Genomic DNA, 26,742 nt, shown 5'->3' with positions numbered 1-26,742 from the left:
CCGTATTTTGCCTGCGCACTCTGTTAGACTGTGTATCGCTCCGTGCACGATAGTTCATGCATGTGATAGTGTGTTCTTCAAGTGACATGTTGCACTACGCAACAATGACATCCCCAAGCCCGAATTAATCATGTGGTTTGAATCTCAGGTGAGTCCCTTTTTTTCTCAAAAAGCCCCAAAAAATCCCACAAACCCCCAAAAACCCACCTCCACAAAAAAGCCAAAAAACGCCAAAAACTGTTCTCTCTTCGATTCGGGCCGACCCCGAAAAATCGCCTTTTCGGCCGGCCGACGCGCGGTTTTCCCAGACATTTCGTCGGACGTGCCTTCGAACTACCCGTTTCAGCGAAATTCCGACACAGAAAGCGAGATTTTCAGTCAGGATTTTGAAAATTTCGATTCCACGTGACAACTGTCAAACTCGATCTAGTTACCTATGCTATCTCCGCATGTGTTTTGTTTTGAAACGAGCGGGATCGCAGTGCATTGAAATGGTTTTATGTACAGTCGACCAGTTGAAGCGTGGGCATGCATCGCGGGCAGGTAGCGCGCTTCACCATCCCCACTAGTCGGCATGGGCGTTTGGACATTAGTCTTGTACTTCAAGACAGAAAAGTGGAGGGGGCAGGCGCCAGAGTCAGACGGTTTGCTGTTTACGACGCTCACTTGATTTTTTTTTCGGAAATTTGGTCATTATTTAACACGGAGCCCCATTTTTGAAGACCTCTATATGAATTCTGCATTTATTTATTTATTAATTTTTTAAATTATAAAGAAAAAGCACGCCCACGGAAAACTATTTCAAAATCGCCACATCCAATAGCCGAATCATTTTGAGGTTAAGTATTTGAATCAATATTTATTTTGTTGATCCTGGCGTGACTCAACCCGATAGTCGAGACGAAAGTATAATTTTGAAAATCTCTGCGCGTATCGTGGAACAGTGAGTGTTTTAGCGGCAGTTTCTCGCAACAGCAAAAACTAAAATAAAAATACTCGCGGAACTCTAGGTATTATAAAGATACCAGCGGTGTCCCGCTTTCTACAACGCCAGAGAATATAGTCCCGTTTACTCGACAATCGAGCTTCCTTCGCACACTCAGATTCCAGTTTTGAAACTTTCTTTTGAATTTTCCTCAGTTGTCAATTTCGAAAAAAGCTATAGCTAGTAGAAAAGTTGGTATAATAATATCGATTGTTTAGTAGCGGGTCTAATAACACCGCGTTGGTGTCGTAACCATGGCAACGGTGGGCGTAACTACCGTGCTGTACACATCACAATGACATGCGTTCATTCAATGAGTAAGTTCACTTACAACGTGCAACTGCACTTTTTAAATACCGCCAAAATTTGGCAGCGGTAGTGAAAGCTCCTGCGGAAAATTGCAATCGGAACTTTACGAATTCCGATCGAATTTGGAGTAGCCGGCGTAGAAGTCGCAGCATTGTTTCGCTGATAATGGCAATACCGCGCCGTTTCGGGGCTTTATGGTTAAAATGAATCGCACTGTATTTGTACGATGTGGTTTAAGGCGAGTTATTTTGGGGCCAGAGGGGCCCCTTGCGTCTTTGCAATTCGATAAAAATAGAACGGTACTACGTTTAAGCTAATCACAAGCCCTGTTCTACACAACTATTTTGCACTGTATTTGGTTTTATTGTAATGCTCTAATTATACGGATTTTGTTAAATATCGAACGCCAGTCAGGTAAAGCCGAGGTTAATTAAATGTCCGAACTTTGGTCTAGTTTAGGTTTTAAGCTGCAATTAAAACCAGAAATTGTAACGTTTTTTATTAGTTCAGTTTCCCTGTTTGTGATTAGTTAGATAAATCCCAATAATTTTCATCATGTAAACGTGACTTTAAAAAAATTGCATAACATTAGAGAAAGTTTTTTTGGGGAAAAAATCTAAGAAACAAAAGTTTTATATCTACTAATTTTGCAAAGTAAATTTTAAATCATTACACGATATCCAGTGCACAAATTTTTGCTTAGCGCGTATAAATGCCACTTACTTCAAGACGTGCAAAAAGTTGCTCCTTATCTACTTTCATCTGCCACAGTTTTTATACCTTCTTCGTTAAGAATTAATACTTTAAAGCGTTAATGGTTGTAGCTTAATTACAGAAATTGCTGCGTGATAATGTTTGTAGAAGTTGCCATCTTTATTAGGTTAGTAGTTTTGCACTCTAAATGACGTGCATACGAAGCTTTGTTAAGATTTCATAATCGGTGTGTCATCTAAAATTACGATGTGTTGAAATAAACGACTATAATGTACAGCTTTTGGTCCCCGTAGTGTTACATGAGCACATCATAATCTATAACTTTACGCTACCCGAAATTTACTTCAACTACTTTGTGGATGAAAATAAATACATATTTTGATATACCGTGCACCTTTTTTGAAAATTATGCGTAATTTCTCTTATCGACAAGTCTTCAATGTATCCAGTGACCATTTCTATTTTTTCTTTAATTGTGTACTGCGTCATGTTGATGAATTTCGGTCGGTCAAAAGCAGTAATCGAACGAGTAATCAAATTTTAGGAACGTCAGATAAATGTCTGCCTACAATAATTCCTACAAAAATATGTACCTAAATAATTTTTTTTTTAAGAATATCCTTTAATTTAAAGCATAACGTTAGTAATAAAATCGGCAAAGGAAGACCCAAATTACATCCAGTAAAAATTTCAACTCTGAATCTTTACTCAAGCATAAATTAACACTGGGTATAAAATTTAACATGCGGGTCCCTGTGGCCACTTAAAAAAAATATACTGTATATTTGATAATGTTTTATCCGAGGTATATGTGATTGTAGAATGCTGTATTTACTAGTATAAAAGTTCGTGTTATATATTATTATTTATTTATTTATTATGCTAAATGTTCTTAATTTAAAGTTTAAAAAAAAATCCTAACATATGTTATAATAAAACGGTTTACTGGGCTGTGGTTCCCTGGGTATTTATATCTTTTGTTTGAGTCGTTAAATACGTACCAAATTATTTTATTTTTTCTTCTGGAGATACATACCAAACTGAATTCAAAAACTGAAATAATATGAAGGAATGACTTTCCGAAAATGAAATCAAAAAACACAAACTTTCTCTTTGCGACTATCACATCATCGATTTTTTAGGGGTAACTTGGGAATAAATTATTAATTATAGCAGACGAAATTTTGAATTGTAAAACGAACTGTTCTTGTAAAAAAATATGTAAATGTTTTAAACTTTTTACCAAACAACGTAAAAATAATTAAATTTGATAAAAATCACACGGTTTATACGTTCCGCATTTCAGGAACAAATTGGGGGAAAATGATCTTTTCTAAAATCTTGATTTTGCGTACCTATTATTTTCTGTGCTTGTACCTATTTTGAATGCATTTTTTACACTGAAACTTCGGACGGGTTTTTGTTTTTTAAGTGAGCGTCATCAACCAAAAATTTTCAAGTCCATTTTGAGAAATTTTAATCCGGTGAGAAGACTGCTTTTTGGCAAAATAAAAGCATCCTAATCGTTTCTAGTAGGGTGAACGCGCCAAAAGTTAGCTGTTTATCATACTGCGTCTATTAATAGAGGGATATTTTTTATTTCGTTCGTATTGTGCCGATTTTAATCATCATAAATTACCAAAGAAAAGGGAACGAGGCAAAATTTAGTTACCAAAAATAGTTTTAAAGTAAGATTTAATTTATAGTTGTAAATATTAGCGTATTTAAGTCATATCTTTGAGTGATGACGAATGCGAATATTGTCTAAAAACAGTAGAGCGAAATAATTCAGCTGAAAAAAAGTAGTCGCAATCCGTGTGTATGATTTTTGTTCTTCCCTTCGTAGTAAAAAGATAAAAATAGCATCCATTTAAAGTGAACATAAAGATGAATAAGAGCTTTTTAAATTTCTGACATCCGCTGCGAAGTTGAGGCGAAGTGAGCGCGAGCAAGAGCAAACACAGTGTCCGCATATAGTAAAGTAAGTCTCGCGAAGATGGAAAGGATTTTCATGAATGGGACGATGTTTACGTTAAAGCGGAACAAATCGTAAATTATGCGATTGTGCAAAAGTTGTCGGCAAGTGTCATGAGGTGGCGCTTAAAATGTAGTTAGCATTCGGGTCGAGGTGTGCTTTGCATCCGTCGCCGATGATGGAGCGTGTCGCGGCTTATCTGTAACACCTGTTAGACCGGCAGAGTAAACAGTAATTAGCATCGTAAACGAGAACAATGGAGGACGCGGAGACAGGCCGCCTGCGATCGGCTAACTAGATCGGCCGTAAAAACGTCATAAAACGGCAAATCATGCCTCATCAATCATCGGCAGCGGCCGGTCCAGCCACTGACCTCGCACAACCCGCCAGATATCCGAGTGAATGAAGGAACAGGTAATGTCACAGCGAGCAACTTCCGATATAATAAGCCGCGATTGGGTCCACGGCACGTGGGCCCGCCCCTCTGCCCGTTTTTATTGCATTATTGGCCGCTCACGTGTATGTAGCACTAATCTAGCAGGCCGTGCCGACAAGTGACAGTCGGCACGCGCCAAAGCGCCGCAATTGTCATGTCTTGGGTCGCACGGGTTACAGGTTATGCAAGTGCGCGGCCTCTCGGCGGTGTTTCGTTTCGCCGCCGGTGTTTCACCGGCCGTCGCTCTTATGAATGGGTGTCTGCCGGCGGCCGGACGAAACGAACGACGACCGACGACCGACGCATTCTTCTGCTTCATTCTGCACACCTACTGACTTTATCTCGCGTCCTACTTATGCGAAATCGAATCTCATCCCTCTTTGATGTCGTAATCGAAAGTGAGCATCATTCTTCATTCATGCACGCTGCGACCAGCCCGCGGTCCACTTTACGAACTTTTCTTCCTTCTTTCTTTCTTTACGACTCTTTCGCACGATGCACATCTATCGACGTTCTTTCTTTTTACACTACTTCGCTGCATAATACAGTCGAACTTCCGGAAGTCCAATCTACAAGGGACACTAGAATTCTTTCGAGTTAAACAAACTTCGAATTAAAGAAAATAAAAAGGAACGTTATTAGAAACTGAGTTTTATTATAACGGATGCTTACAAATTAATTTAGTTTAATTTTATTGGTAATTGGAAATTCGACCAATGGAAATTCTAGTTGTAGAAGTTCGACTGTACGTATTTTAAATAACGCGCCCTGCTGTAGAGACCAGGAATTGGTGAACATTGACATTGAAACGTGTTCATGGAAACCCTCTATAAATCACTTAGGATTATGGTATGGTAATGTTAGCACAACCCGGACTATCTCCCATTGCTTACCCGAAAGGAATAAAGGTTCTATGAATCATGCGTTCGGTTTAAGATATTTTTAAAACAATTCAAAACACAGGAAAAACTAATTCACTTTGTTTTAAAATTCATTAAAACAAATTAAAAATCGGAGTCCTTATCGTCGTCACAATAATCTCTAGAAATTCTTCGTTGCTCAATAAACTAACTTCAACTTTTATCACACTTCTTCTATAAATCTTCGCCAATTGTAGTCACTTGTTCCCCAATTACATTTATGACAACTTCATTTAAATGTGATTTTGGTCACTGTTTGATTATTCATTTTCGTCGCTATACTCGTTTATTTTTTTTTTTTAACATTACGTTAGATTTAGTTAGTAGGTACTAATTTTGCTAAAGTTTCTGTTTGGGCGTCAATTTTATTTCTACACTGTAAAAAAATGTAATTTTACCGCACGTAAATGTAATAATTACCCATATTAAAGAAGTGATCTTAGCTTAAACAAAATTTGTCAAATAGTGACCATCGAGTTTTCGTTTATGAAAAGGGCTTAGGATTATGCTAATGGAATTTACAACCCTACCTGCTTCCCGATTTCTTGCTTGAAAGAGACCAAGGTTCTATGAATCAGATGTGTATTTTAGGTTACAATGGTCAACGACATCCTATTCGCAAAACTTTTGGTCCTTTCGAACAAGCAACCCAAAAGCAGGCAACGTTGTAAATCATTTTTGGAAACGGAAATTTCACTATTCGGTAAACTCTGTTATAAATCGCTGGAGAAGCGGATGAGATTTGATCGAGAATAGGTATATCTGAACGATGAAGTATTAAATTCAGATAATTTTTGATCATGCCTAATTTATTGTTTATTTGTTATTAACAATTTATTGCAATATTTCATTGGCGCTTAACACTAAATTTATTTGATTCCATTTAACACTAGAACTATTTCAAAACTGAAATGGATCAAGTCCACAAAATTATAATTCAAATTAAATTCCGCATATTGTGACTTCGTGCATCAAGGCCCAAAAAATTAAGACGTAACTCAATTTGTAAACAAATCAGAAAAAGTTATCCATAACGCAGTTTTTCTCGTAAAAATGATTTTTGGACTTGATCCACTTTAGTTCTGAGCCCTTCGGATTACAATATAAAAATAAGGAGCTTAGTTATCCGGCCGAAATAGCTACGAATGCCTTTAGCGATGATTTTATTGAAGGGTCCACCCCAAAAATTTGACAGTCATGAATGATGAAGTCCGTCATATATTTGTATCTTTGGATTACTTGTGTTGTTAAAACCTTGTTGAACCTGCTGAACACTAACGTCGATTGTCCTCCACCACTTAGATTGTACATACCAAACTTCAGTATCCCAATACTTGGCTCTCGGCAACATGCTTTGTTCTATTGTTCAGTAAATATAAAACATTTTCCGTAAATTTTCAATTCTTTACCAGTAGTTTAACAATATAAATCTTTCAACTTATTAATATTGTCATTAAAAAAAATGGACAAACACGTTAAAAACGGCCAGGGTAATTTACTACTTCTACGAGACAATAAATAAGTAAAAACGCCTCTTGCTCAAAATCGCAAAATGAGGAAATTAAATGACTGCAACCTCTTCTGGTCCATATGGAAAACCATCACGTTCGGTTTTTTTTAACAGATGGAAATCTGATTTTTAAATACTCACGAGAAATTTTCAAGTCTCACGGTTTTGCCCAGACTTCGTGAATCGTGAATTTTTCTTAACCTTGCGAATTTTACATTCTTATTTTCCTATTTCCAAGTGCCCAAATTTTTGTTGAGGCAGTTGCACATGAGTTTATCTAACAACTAGTGTACCAAGTCATGACAAATTTCATTATTCTTGAATCATCGAGTAATGATTATAAACCACGTTGTGTGTCAGAGAAAATTGGTCCGTTTTTGCCACATATAACAAAAATTGAAACTTCACATTCAATTAAATTGTACACTTAGGGTTGGTCGTTGATTAACTTCAATCCAGTTTTGAACCGTCAGGGGTAATGTTTAATCAGTGACGGTTGGTGGTGTAGTATTAGCACTGATTATATTTTCATAGAAATAAATAATGTTTTCAGACTTTAAAATTAAAATTATTGTTGTAAGGTCTCTCGCTAAATAGTTTTTAGTAAATAAGATGTAGTCGTCAAATGACCATTATAAAATGACCAAAAGTTTTTACTTTTATATAAGTTGAATGCTGTGTGGGTATTATTTAAATGAATTGCCGCTTTTTCATCATAAATCTCAATACTACAGACGTATGCTCTGACAGACACATGTATTATAAAGCGTAGTGTCAGACGGCGTAATTTTGCATTGCTGTTTATTGTTTCCGTAATCGTATGAACTAATTTACGACACGGTTCATTTATTTTGCGATCGCCCCATAGTCTTAAGCTTAGTTGATCATACGGTCTTAACTTCTAAAAAATATTGCAAAACAGCGTTTCCGGATTTGAGCGTTTATTAACATAATTTTAGTTATTACTGTTATTTGGTATGAGGGTTTGAAGGGAATGTGTCACATTATACCTAAAACCGTAAAAAATTACTAGTTTGGCTTTGTGTGATACTTAATTTAAATTAATGTAGAAGTATATGTTCAGAAATGTAAAACTCAATTTTGTTAATAAAATTTAATTAACCAAGCACATTACTATAAATAAATAAAAACACGTTGATAAAAGCAGGCGTGGTAAAACATAAATAATGAGCTTAAAAAACTAAAACTATAATAGTTTTAGTTCAAAAATTACACTACGTAATTAACCTACTTGCATTATTTCTATGTCATTTTTCAAAACTAGCACATTGCGTACGCATTTTGTTTTAATTTTTGAAGGGTTCACGTATTTTAACGTAAATTTCATCAGCGAAATTGTACTCTTAATTATTGGAAAATGACCGACAAATCGGAACCATAGTTTTTATCACATTTTTAAATCAATAATAGCATCTAAACTTACTAAATATTCTAAAACATTGTTTTTTTTTTTTTTTTTAATTAAAACTTAATCTTTTGGAAAAATACTGGTTTATCGAAACCGCTTCTATTGCTTGCTGCGTGTTTTGTATTTAAAGCTTTCACGTCTCGAAAGGACGAAGAGTCTTTCGACTGACACATTATAAGTTATTTTGTATATTCATAAAATGTATGCATTCGTAGTGTTGTAAGTTTGCCTTTCTATCACCAGTACGACGGAAAGTGTTCAATTATTCCTCATGTCAAGTCGGCAAGGATTTAGGTCGTGACCTTAACCACAATATTGCTCAACTTAATGCCCGATACATTGTTTTGGCAAAGTAGGGAAGTCACAAGTTGTTTAGCCTGAAAAAAGGATAGTACACGATTGCCTGAAAAAGGGATGTGTGTTAGTTTAATAATGGCCGCATTATTACGGTTTATGCACCATTGAGAAAACCCAATCAGCCATACATAAATAGCTTTCATAAATCGTCCACAAAATTTTTAAAACACATTTGTTTCGCCAATTATCGTTAACACTTAAGATTGCCTCGCCCATTGTCGTTATGGGGTGTAAATTTTTAAACGATAATACATTTTCACTTTTAGTTTTGAATTTTTATTTTACGAGTAACGATTGAGTTCTCTCCGTGTAGTTCCCACAATTCGTACGAAAACGGAACTGGGAAATTCGTTCTTGGGCGATGTTCAATGCTACAATTTTACAAGTTGATGGTTACTCTTATTACGCGGAATTCTTATGAAGTACTAGTGAAAGTTACGTCTTCTATAAAAGCTCATATGAAAAGCTAAAAGTTCTCCTACTTTCATGTAATTTTACTATTTTTATTTCTGGTTCAAAGTTGGCGAAACTTTCTTCTGTCAGTTATGAAATTATTTCAGCGGATCATTTAATGATTTAGGCGCGTGGAAGACCGGTCGTTGTTTTTCTCTCCAACGTCAGCGTCTATTCCGAACGATTAAGATATCGTAATCATTAATCATCATGAATTAAAAGAAACACCTGATTTGCCATTGATTTATTATTATTGGAATTGGGTTCAAAGATCTCGGTAGTAAGACCATTATATAAACAAATATCTACATAATAAACTCAACACAATTGTAAAAACTAATCTTTTTTATCTCAATAGCTTATTTACATAATAAAGCTGTAAATGTGATGAAATAAATTAAAGTGTTAACTAACCTGGGTCAACCTAATATTAATTGTTTGTTTTGTTGATATGACATCTTATTAAATACTTACATCGTATTTTTATATTCCATTCATAAATCGATGTAGACGTCATTAGCGTAAACTCACTTCCGCTAGTGGTAATTATTATTTTATGAGCTCTTACTAATTTGTTGTTTTTATCGGTTCATTGATATAATTCCCTTTTAATTTTCGGCAGAAGGAACGCGCTTGTACATCATTAATAAACGACAACATCCGATCGAGTTATTTAGGGCCGGCGAATCGTATAATTAAATTTCAATATATTTAATTACTCGAACATGGTTAAAGACACGAATTAATAAGAATGTAAATAGCTTTATAAAAACGGCGGGTCTTGTGTTGGAATTATTTTATTTTAACGTAAGCTTTTATACAAAAACTATACCGCAAGCTAAGATTAACCTTCGATGATAAACACAACAAAAAAATCGTCATGTGTAAAAAAGTTAAAATAGCAAACTTCAGTCCCATAAGGCGCTTAAGAACTCCTATTGGGAACTAATTTGAAAATAGGAATTTGTTATGTCGAAATGTGATTTCTTTTTAAATGCCACAAATTCACAAAATTTCTTTTGACTGTCATTTATTCAGAAGGGATTGAACAATGAGCGACTATCCCTTTTAGTACAATCTAATAATACATTTATTTATTAAGAAAGTGTCAAAGTGTCATGAGTACTGTAAAATTTTCGTACATAAATTGAATTGGTGTTTCTTTCCTTTAATTTAGACATCACCGTGTCATAATCAAATACTGATTTGAGGAACAGTACAATCCAAACTTATTTTTTTGACTATTGCTCATTTTAAACATTACTATCCTAATCACTGTTAACAGCTACAGATAAGATTTAAGATAGGTAACCGCGTTTCTATCGTACCCTCCTTATTGACATAATCCAAATAAATACCGCATATTTTCAGTATTTGAAGTGTATTTTGTTCTCATAGTTTCGTCACATTGAAAATACATAAAAGTCATAATTATCTAACAAGTCAATAAATCTTTAAAACTTGATTGAACGTAATTCGCACTTGTGACGTTTATCCTTATCGCAAGTATTGTTATCAAGTGAATCGACACCAGTTCCATTGATACAACAAAGAAATCAACTTGCTTGCATTAATATTATCAGTCAGAGGTACAAATTGCATCCTATTTGCCATGGGAAGAATCTACATGCACTGTAAACAGAATCCGCGGTGTCTGTACATCACGTGATCTGTCGCAAACCACGTGGTTTGATGCAGCATGACAAGTCATTCTGTGCATCACCGCTGTTGCTTACTGCTAGAATTGCAACGGGTCAAAGTTGACCATCGGGATGCGGAGAAGGTCCCTTTATCTCGCTCGACTTGCCGTGCACTTGGATCTACTTCTATTTTAGGTTATGACAGCGCTGTTTGTCGCTTTCATTACGACATTACAGGCGTCGGCCCTGTCAATTGATGACACGGCGAAGAGCGAGAGTAATTGGATGACTGACGAACGACTAACTGATTTTGTTCTTCATGTCTTCTGGGTATACATTTTATAGGAGTAATTCTGAAGTAGTTTAGGCGCTTAAATTATCTTTGACCGCTTTTGGTTAATTAATTTCAGATTCTCCAAAAGACTAGAAGTGCATGTATCAATTTTATTAATTAGAACAAATTAATTAAACAAAATAATCAATTCTGGTGGTTAATAAGAACTAGATAAACTGAGTGTATTAAAATTAAAAGTTGCAGATTAAAACCGAAGTTTGTAGACTTTATGCACCACCTGTATTTCAGTCAGAACTACAAAAATAAGCCTAATTGAAAATAAAATTAGTTGATTATCGTTTAGAAGTTGTTTAGATCAGCTTCATTGATGTGAATAATTTCTTTATGATTTGATCAATTTGATAAGGAATCACCAGCAGATATATTATGAATCATAATTATTGATACCAGTCGTTCAAAAGATTTTCACTGTCAAAATCTAGAAACCATTCTTTGTCATTTTCTCATTTATATAAATTGCATTGAATTTTTACTTGCCGGGCGTAAAGAAGGAATGGCTACTTTAAGGTTTGTCCATGTTTCATGACCCCTACATCATAAAAAAATTCGCTATTTATTAGACATTCTCCGAAACTACGCATTGTTGTCAAATTTTATCGTGTAGATAGGAAAACGCTAACCAAAGTTTGTTTAGTGGTCCCTACAAACAATGTGAGACGTCTTTTCAGAATTTTGCGTAGTAAATGTTATTTAAACGTTATAAAATAACATACTCCTATACTTGTGATTTATGAATCAGTCTTGATATTTTAGTCTAGACATATATATAGATTTTTGGGGAAAATTTAAAATTGTATAACATTTACAAAGCAAAAAAAAGAGTCTATACTGAAGGTTTATCGATGCATTCATCTTTTTAGAATTGCGTATACAGGGATTAATGGATAAGGCAATTTATTTTATTGATGAAATCAACAACGGCTCACCCCATTTTCCAGAAAATTTGGGAATCCAGTACAGTCAATAGTATTGTACTATACCTATCCAAATTGATCTGCGTGTCCTTGCTAAAATGTTGATAATTTTGTAAGGGAAAAAATCACTTGAAATATACGCATAGCATGCTTCTTTACCTTTACTACACTTATATTTTTATTTAAAGTTGTAGCTAAAGTTTCATGGGTTCTTATTAGAAGAAGTGTTTCCCACAAAAATCAAACTCGATCGAAGTGTAGAAAGGTTGTTTAAACAGAAAAAATGCAATCCAACAAATATAACTTCTTCGAAAAATGATGAATTCTAATTTTGCGAAATTTAATTGTTTTTATGATGATCCCTATAAATTGAAATAAAGATATCTCTACAGTGTTAAGAGTACAGGTAAAGAAGCATTCTACCTAGTAGCGTAAATAACACCCCCGTAACCTCTGTGCCGCGGGAGCCCAAATTCCAAGGGGGCGTGGTCAGCACAAGTGCGGACAATTGAAATATATTTAAGGTAAATGACCAAAGGGAAAACATGTATTCTCAGAACATGCTTAACCTCGACTGTTTATATTTATGCTTCGAAAAAATTGGGCTATTAAGAACGTATAGATAACCAACATCGGCGGAAGATCAATGCATTTGATTGATCTTATCTCCGCAAAACGGAATGGGTAGTTGTTATTATTGTTTATTATTAAATATAGCCGGCGCGACATTACTGTATGGACACATTTTCGAGAAAATGGAGTGAATCGTTCTTAATTTGATCAATAAAAAAAAGAAAATGCTTGGGAATCGAATTCGAACCTCAGGAATCGACTAGGACATCAAATTATGTCTGCCTAAATTAATTTTTTTGGGCGAGTTTTAAAATTTACAAAGAAAAAGATGAGATATGTGAATTTTTCGAAAATGATAAATCAGTGTATTTGAGAAACTTTTGAGAATAGGAATAGAAGTTGTACATTTCCCAATTTGTCTGTATTCTCTGTCGTTACCGAAATCCTATAAGGAGAAATGAAAAATTCATCATCCTGTATATTTCTGCTTGTTGTTACACTATTAGGAGAGTATGGATGTTTTGGTGAATTTATTGTAATGTCGGTGGTATAATTATTTATATATATGATGAATTCTTTGTATTTAATGATTGTTAAAAGTCATCATCTAATTCCTTTTGTGGAACAATGAATGCATCAGTGCAATTTTTGATCGTGCAAAATTGATCCGTAAACAAGATTACATGTGGTATTTGGCTAGAGTCCGTTGGGAATGCCCGGTATTTCCGAACCCAATCCGGCCCTGTGTAAAGCGAGTGTCGTAAACGCCGTCGAAAAAAAATGTGCGGATTTTTTCGGTCGAATCCGTCGTATAAATTCCGGCACGCGCCTCGATCAATGCAACCCAACCATCAATTAAGCATCGTATGATGGTCTCGATATAAGCAATGAGGTAAACAAGTGGTTAAAAAACATTCGTTCTACGCTGTAATAACGCCAAGCTAAAGAAAGTTGGAACGGTGTTTGTTTTAGAGGCACAATATCTGCGCAATGTCACGCCGTAAGGACGGTATTCGCGTACGCTCCGTGCAAATCGTTCGAGCAGCGAGCGATTTTGGTACGTACAGCTCTCCCCTTGCCTGGGCCTCCGGTCTAGCGATAAGAGAAAATGAGCCTCGACGAGATCGCATTCGTTCGTGGCGTCGGAACAGCAGAACGAACCGGACGACTTCGGCCGAACGAGTCCGTAGCCGGCTTGATTCGGATAAAAGAAGGCCAAGCTCTGAACTTTTCTCTAGCGGTAGCGCAAAGATACTGACGTAGCTGGCAATCGCATTATTGTGAAAAAAAGTCGTTGATTTGTCGTTCGCTTGAATGATGCAGGAGGCGCTACTTTACGGTCATGTGACCGAAAGCTTCACTTGTTTGAATGCTTGCACGTGGGATTGCGTCAAGCTTTGATCGAGGGCTCGGACGCTTCCAAGATTTGCTTTCTATAGCAGCTGCGTCACAGTTCTCGGCTTCTCGATGATTTCACAACCGCGTTGGTTCTTCCAGCGCTAATGGTACTCGTCATGCCATGGGTGGGAACGGCTGTGGTCGCTGGGCGCTGGGTTTTCGGAGCCGTCGAAGGACGGTCTCGACGGCGTCTCATCCGGCTCCGAACGATCGAATTAAAGACGATGCCTTTATTCTCGGTGTGGTGGCGTGCCCACGTGAATTTTGACAAGAGTATCCAAACAAAATAAGGATAATTGCATTAGCCAGCACCACGTGCTTTTTTTGTTTCACGGGTGGTGGGGGCCGTTTCGGTATTGATATCGGATATTTGACGTGGGCGGTGCTTGCGCGGGCGCCGTTGGCGGAAGTTCCGGCGTCGCTTTTTCGAAAATAAAGCAAAAACCGTGGTCCCAACAGCGGCTTCGGTTAATATTTGCAATGAGCAAACGCTGCCTTCGAGCCGCTCGGCAAAATTAAGAACGAACGTAAAAAAATACTGATGTATAAAAGCAAATCGCGTGAACATGACGGCGGAGCGTTGGAGGGGAGAGTCGCTTTGCTATTGGCTCGTCGTCATAGCAACGCGCCTACGTTACCCCGTTAGTACTCAACAACCGGCAAAAACAAAATGCGAACGGTGCTCTCGGGTTGCTCGATTTTAATTTGAAATATTCTACACGGAGCACGGATCCCCTCCTGTTCTTTCCGTGGAAGCGGGAGAGCTTTTTACTGCCGTGCCAGGCTTTTTGTGACGTGAATTCCGTTTTTGTCAGGTTCGGGAGAGAGCGAGGGTGAACTCCGGGAATATATTTTTGGGCCGTTTTGAACTTTGTTCCCCTCTAAAGGAAATTAATGGGGAAAACAGCTTTGAGCCGTATGGAAGGGACAATTTTAAAGTTTGTTGAGTCATATTTTGTTCTATCCCGGCTTTTAGTTTAGTTTGAGTTAGGGTAATTTGATGAGGAGGGTTGGCAACGCTCAGCCCCGGACCGACTTTACTCCACATCGACTTTTCATTTTTTCTTCCCGTATCCACATTTTACCCATACTAATTAAAAGCAATCCTGATTAATACACGCAAAACTTTCACCTGCGGAACGTTTTTTAATCTTTTTACAAACTTTTCGCTACCCGTATTTGTGTCCCACGTCATTTTAACACAACATCCAATTTTGGAAAATTATCGCCACTTATCACAATCACAATAATACGTACGCCGTGATAACTAAGCTCGTAGATTTTTTGCTCTGATAACGTTTTCACTTTGTTATACCAACGTATATATTTTCCAATCTCGTTGTTCCATTTTAATTAAACGGTAAAGTTAAACCGAAAAATCTCCCGTACATTTTTCCGCGAAGACGCTCAAAGTATCAACGTACGTTCAAAAGTCAACTTGGTGTATGGTAGACAAAACACCCTTTTTGCAGTCTTTTCTCATTTCGTAGATCGCTGTAGAGTTTTTAGAGCGTTTTCGCTTTGTAAATTTCCCGTTGCTCCGTCCTTGTTTGCTCAACGTAGGACGGATCGGTGCTCCTTCTCTAGGAGACGTAGTCGTAATATCCTCGTGATATTTGAAAATGACAAATGATAGCGGGGTAGATTTATGCAGCCCTTGTGACTTGCTCTTATCAGCTGAGTTGGCTTATACAAATGCATTTTTTCCTTTTTCACGCGTTATGATTTCGTCAAGTGGTTACGTTTAATTAGTAAACATCAGTTGTGGGACAACACGTAAATAGATATAAAATCCTTCGCCGAATTCTCATTACCGTCAGCGGCGGTTTTGTTAATAACAATGTTGCGAGTCTGCTGGTTGGTACCGATTGAACCAACGGTAGATGGAGCCAGGTAGTGTCAGTTGCGTAAAGTAGGCCGCGAAGGAAAAGTACTTGAGCAACGGCGTATTGTCGTTAATTGTTTAAACAAACCTCGATTTTCAAAACATTTAATTTTTTTTTTAATCAAAGCTTAATTGTAATTTTCAAATTGACTATCCGTCAATATTAAATTAAAAGAAAACGTCGCTGTGCGTTATCACACGGAGGCGAAACGTGCTTTGGTCTCCCAAGTAACATTCAAACATAACCTCCGTTTCCAGCGGCGAACAAGCAACATGGAAATTTCCCCATTTAGCGATGTTTCTGCACGACGTTGTTACAATGATAAAGAACGACGCATGCGTCGATGCGGCCAATCCACTAGCGAACGCCAGTCATCCAAGTTACCCTCGTTCTCGACGTGCCAGTGGCACCAAAACGAACACTACACTTTCCAAGAACGGTTTAAAACATTGCAAAACCAACAAGCATACAGTTACGTGCGTTTTTCCATGCCGGATCGGCGGAGGGATTTGTCGAAACTACTGAATGGTACAGTAGTTTCAACAAAAGCACCCACTTACGTGCTTTCTACACAAAGAAGTGAAAATAGTAGAAAAATAAATTGTTATATGATTACTCCTATTGTTTAAAACTTGAAAATCTTGTTTTTTAGTCTAACATTATTCATTTTTATCAAAATGTGCGTAAATTTTCAATTGTTAGAGCGTGGACTTTGCACATCTAACGCATGATCGAAAATAACCGTGATCGAAGTCGAATTGCAATGAAATATAAATGTTTCTGTATCATTCTTGGTGTCAAGAAGTGTCACCATGTCGAGGTAGAGCTTTGAGACAAGCTGACTGTATAAAGTGATTTTCCATTTTTCGAATTTTTGTTCAAATTTCTGCAAAAAATTAATTTGTTGCAATATTCTTCGATAAAAGATAAATAAATTTGTTTCAATTAGAATGAAGATGTGTCCATTCCTATTTTTAACATTCAGTACTTTGTAATTTCGAATTTTTTGAAGGGTATCTCATTATGAACGTTAATTTAAGTATCAATTAAAACTATCAATTGTCGGTGGCTGACAAATTATCAATTCAACCAAACAGAAAAAGTGACGTTCTCAACGAATATATCGTTTTATACTTTATATATTTTACTATTTCGATTTTTCTGGAGACACTACTCCCATTTTTCAGTCCTAAATAATAGCCAAGAATAAAAAAAGGCAAAAAGTAAAAGCTTGAAGGGCTGCATTTGTATTCGGCAACTCATAATAGATTTTCCTTACATTGATCTGTATTTGAAACGTTGTTAAAGTAACTGATAATTCGATTAACGTTGATATTTTTATTAACCTTTTTTTCAAATTCACGTAAGGGCTTTCATAAATGTTTCGTACAACCCGTGATGTGATTTGATTTGATTAACATAATATTTTATCTGTCGGAATAATTATGATAATTGAACTTTCGTTGCCATTACAGTTACACACTCCGAAAGAGGCAGAACAAATCGGTGCACACTTGGGTATAAATAATTTGTGAAAGCCCTGTATATGTACATAAATATAAGCTCTAGATTTTTGCGGACTTCTGTCTCCGGTCTCCTGCATTTTTATGGATAATTAATTAAATGCAGAATATGCTAAAACATCCTTGATACAATGATATAAATTCGAAAACATTTTTTCCGTAAATTATTCAGTGTTTGGAGAAATACGCATTTATTGATTATTATCCAAACAAATTTCATGCTGCGTTACGTATATTTCTACACCTGATGGCAGTGTATCGTGAAAATATAATCAATCACAAAACTACCACCTAACTAGGATTTAGATTTCGGCATTCCAACTGCTCGACTAGCATATTTCCAAAACGAATCATCCCTGTGAGTCGTTGGAAAAGTTTGAGAGCCGCAGATCGTGCCATAAGGCCTGGTGGTGTGTGTATAGCGCCGGCCGGGCGACGTTACCGACCCCGCTTTTGTAGAGGGAAGTTCCCTGCGTTGTGTGAGCCCTCGACCGCGTTAGGGCCGCTACCCCAGGCGGGGGCCCCTCTTACTAATCCCGGTTGCCTGCCTGCCTGCCAGCCCTGAATTTCATCCACACTTCGGGGAACGCAAGAGAGTAATGGAAAACTGTATTTCAGATTTGACTCACCGTCTCGTCGTCATCAAATTACGTCACATATCTTTCACAATAAGGCTGCCTCGTAATGTGAAAAACCGCTCTTCGATTAATCCATTGGAAATAATTTTTGTATTTTAAAAAAAATATTTTTGGCGGGAGATTGTTAGTACTTTGAAAAATAGACGGATTTAAATACACTGCTATATTAATCGAAGAATTTGCAAAAATCAAAATTTGAACTGAACTGTATACTTGTAACTAGAAGTCTAGCCAGTCCAGTAATCATTTCTTGACTTCGAGTGCTTTATTGAACCTCATAGATTATTTACAAAGAGTAGTCATTATTGCCTTCTGAATACATTTGCATGCAGCAAAAGCGGCAGGATGTTCGAATGCGAAGCAGATGCTTCAGCACCCTTAAACGAGGATAGTTTTTACCTGCGTTAACTGTAGCCCTGATGTCGTTCTTTTCTCAAAACTTCAGGTAAAGTCGATGCAGTCCCATCCACCATTTGGTCTGTGGGTTCGTTCGAAGATCCGTTTTTTGTATGCGAAGGGATAGGGAAGTCCCGCTGTATTTAAAATGCATAAAAATATTTCGTATTTCGAGTTTTTTTGTTTGTAACTTCATACCAAATTGATACCATTAGAGTAATTCTATTAAATAAGCTTCGAGAAATGAATGAATTTCAGGCCGCGGGAGGTCTTGGAAAGAAATAATTTATCATATTGCTGTTCCAAGTCCTGAATAATAAATTTTCAGTGACTTCATTTTTGGTGATTATTGTTATATAGCCATAAAATTGCGGTTGGTTCCAGAGGCCGTGACAAAAAGCGAATCAATTTAGATTCTAAAGTAACAGGTGATGTCTGTTTTACAATAATTTTTTTTTAGCGGGGACAAAAACGGATTTCATACAAAAAAAGTTTTAACAAGATCGGTTATTGTTAAATGCTAATTGGAATTGTTACCTTTTTTTTTTGGTTCAAGTACAGTTGGGGCAGAATTATTTTTCGGAATTTTTAGCTCCATTTTAGAAACGAATTTTCTATACTAATTTGAATGTTTAGTTGTAATTGAATTGAAAAGATATGTAACTGGAGTGAAAAGAACGACGTTCCAGAGTTGATGTTATAGTTCCATATTTTTTCCTTCTCTCTGATTGACAAAAAACATATAAGATGGCGAAAACCCGACAGCATAGGGAATTAGAATAACCGAATTGTCCACAACAAAATTGCTCTCACGATTAGAGTTATACCGCCTCGAATTATTGATCCAAATGGCAGTATTTTCTCTCAATTTTTTAAACATTAGTAGCTGCAAATTGTGAAACAAAATTTTATTGACTGTAGAAGGCATTTTATATATCAAGGTTACAACTTAAATTTCTAAATATCGGCTGTATAACAAGCCACTTTTAGGAGCATTTTATTTACAGTTGACCTTTCCTATATTTAATAACATATTACAATATATTTAAGATCTCATCTGTTACATTGCCGAAATTTTGAATTTTGATTTGTGATCGTGAGATTACAATATCAATTTTTTAATTCGATCAGGAGTCATTACGAGTTTCAGATGTAACATTTATCGTTGGATTATTTTTTATAATATAGTAAATACCTTCGTGTGTATACAGATCTAAATCTAACCCGGTGTTCTCTTTAAAAATGTTCATTGAGTATTTTATTTAAAGAAAATCTTATCAAAAATAACAAAAAAAAAGTGAGATACATACGTGGACAAATTAACAGTGTACAGAATTACAAAAATTTCACACGAAACAGATAAATTTTGATTTTTATAACTTGATAGTATTAAGATGATTTATATTCTGCTAAACTGATTCGTTAATAAAATTATATCCACCGACTGAGCAATCATTACAAATGGATAAGGAAGTGCTCATTTGTTAACACCCTGTTGTTTCCTTTTTTCTTTCGTGTCGTAGCCAAGCATTGATTTATTATATTCATTCATAGATGTTACAAATACATTAAAACAATTCCAGTCTATGTGTAACACAAAAACAATATATTAAATCGGAAACAGCAAAACCTGTCCAAATTATGTTTCTTGGTGTGAATTTTGTAATCAGCATCACGGTCGAAATCTAATAAAACGATTAGAATTGTCAACGACTGTCGCGCCTTTTTAAAAATATATCAGTCTTTACACACCAGACTAAGCTAAAGTTTAATAGCTACTTGCAAATATAAATAATATCTTGTGATGCGGGGTTATCTCTCTCATATAAAGATATTCTTTACATCGAACATGAAAACAGAAAATTATCGAAAATTTGCTACCAATTAAACTGACAACACTAATATAACAATAAAACTGATTAAAAATAAGTAAAATAAATCCACTTTGGAAAACGTTTTTCCCAGGGACAGCCATGTGAACTACTTGTAAAATGTAGAGTTCAAGGTTCTGTTGTTAGCAACCTCGGTTTTTGTTCGTATATGTTAATTTCTCTTGGAAAAATATTGTTTAATCTTGTTCTGACCGGGGGAGGAGACAATATTCCTGTAATAATTGCGCAAGGTGTGTTGGGATAAGGATTAATACCGATAACCTTGAGGAGAGTAGTTTCTCATGCGACGAGTTACGACCAAGCGGCCTTCGAGAGACCGGCCTATGGCCAGGCCACTCGCTACTGACTGACTGCAGGACTTCGCTCGCGCAGGAATAACTAAATTAAATAGAAAGCGTTCATATAAAGTCTAAAGAGTTGGACAAAACTTATTTGACGTTCACTTCGACTTTAGTTTTAATGCCTTATTTGTGGCAGTTTCACTAGCAGGTTATAATGTCCCGACGGCATAGCATGTTCAAATTTAAAATATAGTAAATCTGCGGAGAACGCTATTTTTCAAACGAATAGTTACCACTAAGCTGATTTTTAAGTCGTGTGTAGTAAGAACGGAGTCGTTGGAAAATTTCGTTGTTCAAAAGTATATAGCACCTAGCCGTGAAAATTGTAATGATTATAAAATTAATTAATCAAAATATTATTTAAACTGATAGCTTAAGATAATGCTAAATGAACACTTCGTCTTATAAATACAGACATTTTTGTATTGTCAAATCTCTGCTTACATAAATAGCGTCTATGAAGTGTATATGTAGGCAACCCAATATACACAATGATTGTTCGCTTTTGAATTTACTGTTTTAATAAAGTGTCGGAACTTTAGAATTTTATAATGCAATATCCAGAAGCTGTAATTAATATGGGAAGTTGACTTTGACATTTCGGTACCAACGATTAAAGGGTAGTAACATGGTTTCATTTCAAGTGAACGTGACTTCCCGCCAACTACAGACTAAACAGTTCGTAACTTTTGTGATTTCGTTATCTCGGCTGATTTTTTTTTATAAAGTAAGAAAAAAAAGCGGAACTAAGTTTTAAGCTATTTGGTGACGAACTTTCGGATTTTAATATATTAGGAGGAATATTGTTTTGAGATGTGTAATTTTTCTCTTGTCCCACAGAAATAATATTACTAGAAGCGCATATCGCGGAATGATGCTTCCAAACATTAAGTGGAAAAATGTTGCCTAGACATGACGAAGAGGTACTTTTGTTGAAGGGTGCAAACTGTTCACTCCTTAGGACCAACAAGATGTACTTTATCTGATCAAATCGGCAAGATCAACAAATTGTCTTAAGATCTCTGTTATGGAGCGACACAATATTTAAGACCCAAATTAGCTGTCGAAGAAGATTGCAAAATCGAAATAACCGAACCTGGATATAGAAGTGAATTGTAAGTCACTACCATCAACGAACTCGAATAATACTATGATGATAGAAGTTTTGCCTGAATGCCGGTCATTTCCGGGCCAGTGGTGGGTCTGAAATAATAATAACATTAATAATAAAAAATTTATTGTCCAAAGAACTACATAGTTCGTGGTAGATACACGAACACAATAACACATAGCCCCATATGATTAAAAACAATGATAAAAATAAGACTAATTCTCCACATCCAACATAGCTAAAGTCAATAAGATGTTTTCACATTGTTGTTTAAATTTTTACTATTATCTTTGAGCACATCAGTGGCAAAGCAAATAAGATATAATAGAATATAATACAGGGTTATAAGGAGAAGCCACGCCCAAAAAATTCAAAATGAAACCTACAATGCATTTGTATTGTGAGTTTTATTATCATATTTTTTAAGTAAAACTTTGGTGTTTGGTTTTGAATTTGTATTTCTGGTTGCGTTTTGAATGTTTTGGGCGTGTTTTTCGTGAATAACCTTGTATATTCGATATAAGACAAGATCATAATCTTATAAAGCATAACAACTTTTAAAAATTTCAAAACATGAAAAAGAAAACTTTCTTATTACGTGTTTTATCAGTTGTATTTATATTCATATTGGCTGAGGATGATAACGGATGAGCAACATAATTTGCGATCGCAGGTGGTTTGGTTCCAGAATACGTATGTCGATACTTATTAAATCCTTAATCTATTTCTCTCGGTCTGTAAAAATTTGAATGTCAAGACATTCACAAGTCAATAAATTTTTACACAATTGGATCGGTCAAGTATAGACACAAAACAGAACATTCTGCTATCACGAATTAGGTTGCTCATCCGCTGCTAACAGTTATATAGTTTGACAGTAAATTTCTGTAGCAAAAGTAATTAAATCTTCATATGTGAAAATTGTGATAGGAGAAAACAGTTTTTTAGCAAGATTGCAAGTTTGATCTTCCAATAGTAAAGGCAACTACGTTGTTGCTATGGCAACAAAATGAGGCCATTAAAGATTTTTTAGAAGCTCAGTATACATATAGTGAATGTTTTTTATACATGCTTTGAGTGCGTTATTTCATCACCATTTTGAAAAACAGAATTTCACCATTAACAACAAAAAAAAAACAGAGATTGGCTTTTTATTATGAAAAATGTATTAATTAGTTATTAAATTGTTGTTAATAGTGTAATTTAAATGCATCCACATTTGGCGACATACATGAGAGCATCAAGTCGATAAAAATAAGGAATCGATACTTGTTTAAAATCTTCTTGATTTTGGTGTATTAATTTTGATCATAATATAATGTGACGTCTCGTTTTCTCGTGAAAATATTCAACAGCGCATCCGTTTGTTTCAGAATTGTGCCATGATGGGTCTGCAGGCGACTACAGGGAAACGTAAGTTAGAAGCGGCGACAGCTCCTGGAGATTCCTCCCCTCCAAAGACAGGTCGATGGGAGGCCGACGATTGCATAGCACGCCTCCAAGCCGTGGCGGTGCCGAGCGACACCTGGAGGTCGCCGACGCCATCGTTGGCGGCGACTCTGTTATCCAGCAGCAGCGACGACTACGAAGATGAGGACGAGTTCGACGACGAGCTCTCGGACGACGACCGATGCGTCGCCGTACCGGAACCCGCGAGATTCGCCCAGCCACCGTTCGGTCGGTACCAGTCCGACTACTGGCAGTACTACCAGCCCCCCCAGCAGCAGACCATCCGCTGCGAGGAGAACGGAAAATCGTACCTGGAACTCGGTGCTTCCCCGCCGCCCGTGCGGACGCGGTGCTGCGACGGACGGACGCGGTGGTGTCACGTGCCCTGCTACCGGCAGCGACGGCTGGCGGTGCTCAACCTGTCCATGTGCAAGCTGGCGCGGTACCGGCAGTGCTCGGACCCCTCGCTGCGGCGCTCGGTGCTCATCTGCAACACCCTGCGGCGTCTCGAACGGGAGATGGAGGCGGAACCCCCCGAACCCAGCTACGCGCTGCCCGAGCTGTCGCCGCCCAGCCGCCCTTCGCCCGTGCCCGAGCCCGGCTACGAGCAGAGCCTGCGGGAGGTGGCGTGCCCGTCGGGGCGTGCCACTCCCTTCCCGTCCGCCGCCCCCGACACCGACTCGGGCCTCGGCGACGACGAGATGGCGCGTCCGATCAACTGGGGCTCCGTGCTCAGCCTAACTTCCCAAACGGATCTAGAGTCTCTCAACAACAACGAGCTCTACGCGGAGCTGGGGCTGGCGAGTGATCCCCCCGAGTGGAAGGAGCCGTCGACGTCGCGAACGGACAATGAGTGGGACGGCTTCATGCACGTCCTCGTCGGGGGTACGTAGCAGAATGTTGGTGCTTCCGCTTTCCTCAGGTTGTGATCACTTAGTTAAAGACATCAGTGCAGTGCAGGAATTGTGCAGCTATTGTTGACTGTTTTTATTTTTATATTCTATTTAGCGTTCTTTACCTAGCGATTGGACTGAGGTACTTAGGCAAGTCGGAAGTACTCTGCTTCCTACCAGACTTATCGTAACGGATTGATCTCCATCGCTCAATTAACTTAACTAAGGCTCAATACATGAGTTTTATTTGTTTATTGATATTATTTCGTGTTACTGACCCGTCGGGGCATTCCTCTGTATATAATTTTGTAATATAATGTGCATAATGTACATAAGAGAAGATTTCTAACTAGGTCTATATTTGTAAATAATTCTATGTTATACATATATTTTAAATGATGTGTGAATTTATTAATTAAATTGGCAATATGGTTCTACACGTAACAAATAACTCCCAGGCTGAAGCCGCAGCGAACAAAAACACCTTCCTAACATTTATTCTATTCATTTTTGACTGAATCGTGAAAGCGATAACGACAATTTCATCATCAACTGATGGTTCAAAACTATACTACCCGATGTTCCTTTCTTCAATTTTAAAGTTACCGTAGCACTTAGAAATATTTTTTTATCTAATATGTAATGTCAAAAACTGCAAAACCTAAGTTATTCTGTCGATGTTTCTATAAATGTAGATTTGAATGTTACAAATTTCAACAGCTGGGAGGATGAATCTAGTCCGTCATTGTCCATTATCTAGAAGAACATAAATGTGAGCCAGTATTACTATATATTAAAAAAAAGAACTTAAAAGCGAAATGGTTAACTTAAATACTTGTTCAAACCGTCCCAAAACTTCTTAGATGATGGCGACAATGAGATGTTTGTAGGTGTACACCATGTTATTTAGCTAGTTAATTCTCTATGAAGCTTCTTTTTCATCAACCGTCGTTGCTGGAAAAGGAGCTGTCCAGTTTCTTGCCATGACACTTCATTTCAATTTTTGTATTTTTTAAAAGCTATGTTCAAACTGTGCTCCTTTAACGTTAACCCGACTTATTACAAAACACTGAACGTATATTTTTCTAAATTAAAAAAAAAAAAACGTTCTCTGGTTAAGGGAAACAATGACACAGGCAAAGCTGCTAACGCGATCAATAATTTTATTGGAGCACAGTCGTGAATGATACAAATTTTATGGTGATATTTATTTATAAAAACGATGTGTTAACATCATTGAACTAAAAAGAAAAATTAGTTTGTAACAAATAACAATACAAGGGCACAATTAAATACTGTTATATATTTAAAGTATTGAAATAAGAAATTGTTGTGGTACGATAACTTAAGTTGTTGAAATTGCAATTTTATTCCACCTCTGTAAAATAGAAAAATTGAACCATGAGGCAATCAATATTATACAGTTTTATGAAAAATAGCTGTGTTTTTTATTCTAAAAGAAATTATATGTGCACAGAAATTTAAATATTTTGATAAGATTGCAATAAAAGATTTTTTGAAACATGTTGTTTCGATGCTTGAATTTTCAGGATAAATCGTGCCTAATTTAAAGCCAAATTTTTATTTATTACATATTAACACAACGACAATTTATTTATTACTGTGCATAATTCTCCTGAAAATTTAAGCCTATAGTTTAAGTAAAGTACTTGTACTTCGTCCCACATCGACGTGACGTCAATAATAATTACGTACAACACTTGATTGTGTGCAAGTAACATGTGATATCATGTAATATGTTAGTGTTAAAAAAATAAATCGGTATATATACATATTACCTCATTTCTTGTTTTATATTTTTATGTTTTAATATAATGAAATAACCAAAGAATGGAGTCTTTGATTATTGACAGTTCTACCAGTGAAAATATAAACATGTAGCTAGTTGTAGCTAATTTTACAAAAAGGTTGGTAAAATTTCAGTTCAAATAGGAAATATGGTCATTAAAGACAAACAGGAAAACTTGTTACGAAAACGGGGACGTACCGAAGGTTCTACAGGTATTAGTTGTAGGTATACTCCGTCCATTTATTTTTTTACAGTGGGGTGGGTTCTAGCAATTAACAAGATTTGTGGCTTCAGTACCGACTGGCCAGGGTCGAATTTTTCTTATTCGTTAGCCAGTAACTTTTAACAATAACAAACAAAAAGAAAGCAAAATACTACACAAATTGTAAATATTTAATTTACGGGCATTATTCAATATTTATTTGCTTAGTCTAGCATCTAGTGATGTAGGGTAACGAGACAAGTCCGACTTTGTATCGTTATAAATTACTAATAATTGTGGTTGCGGTGGTTGAACACGGCGGTGAACCCCTTGAAATTCATAAATTTGTATGAGGTATGATATAACTCATATACATATAACTGAAGCGTACAAAGTATATGATTCTCGATGAAAGGTTCAAGCTATGTGGTGTCATCTGTTGTTAAAATGGTTAACTACACGAACAGGAAGAAGCCAGATTTTTTGTCTATACGGTAGGGATCCCTATGTAACAGTTGAACATAATTTGTGACGAATGAAAATTAAGCAAAAAAAAATGTAGAACTTATATTCTGTGCAACAGAAAAAAGCAAAACCTGAAAGTAGGTCGAAAATATACTTCTAAAATGGGCG

General features: G+C 36.5%; 1 protein-coding gene across 2 annotated transcripts; it reads left to right on the top strand.

Moving 5' to 3' along the window:
* Positions 1-25,892, top strand: LOC135134266 (uncharacterized). 2 transcript variants are annotated; one of them, XM_064062890.1, is made up of 3 exons: positions 1-148; positions 21,485-21,759; positions 23,129-25,892. In XM_064062890.1, the coding sequence occupies exon 3, from the start codon at positions 23,138-23,140 to the stop codon at positions 24,095-24,097; it is 960 nt and encodes a 319-aa protein (XP_063918960.1). In that variant the 5' UTR covers positions 1-148; positions 21,485-21,759; positions 23,129-23,137; the 3' UTR covers positions 24,098-25,892. The 2 variants fall into 2 exon arrangements, with proteins under 2 accessions (XP_063918960.1, XP_063918959.1); XM_064062889.1 differs by lacking the exon at positions 21,485-21,759.
* Positions 25,893-26,742: the final 850 nt, after the last annotated feature.

This window comes from Zophobas morio, unplaced genomic scaffold (assembly GCF_036711695.1).
Source record: "Zophobas morio isolate AGI-343-1 ecotype UQ-CSIRO unplaced genomic scaffold, CSIRO_AGI_Zmor_V1 ptg000023l, whole genome shotgun sequence".
Taxonomy (NCBI): domain Eukaryota; kingdom Metazoa; phylum Arthropoda; class Insecta; order Coleoptera; family Tenebrionidae; genus Zophobas; species Zophobas morio.
This window is presented reverse-complemented; position numbering and strand designations above follow the sequence as displayed.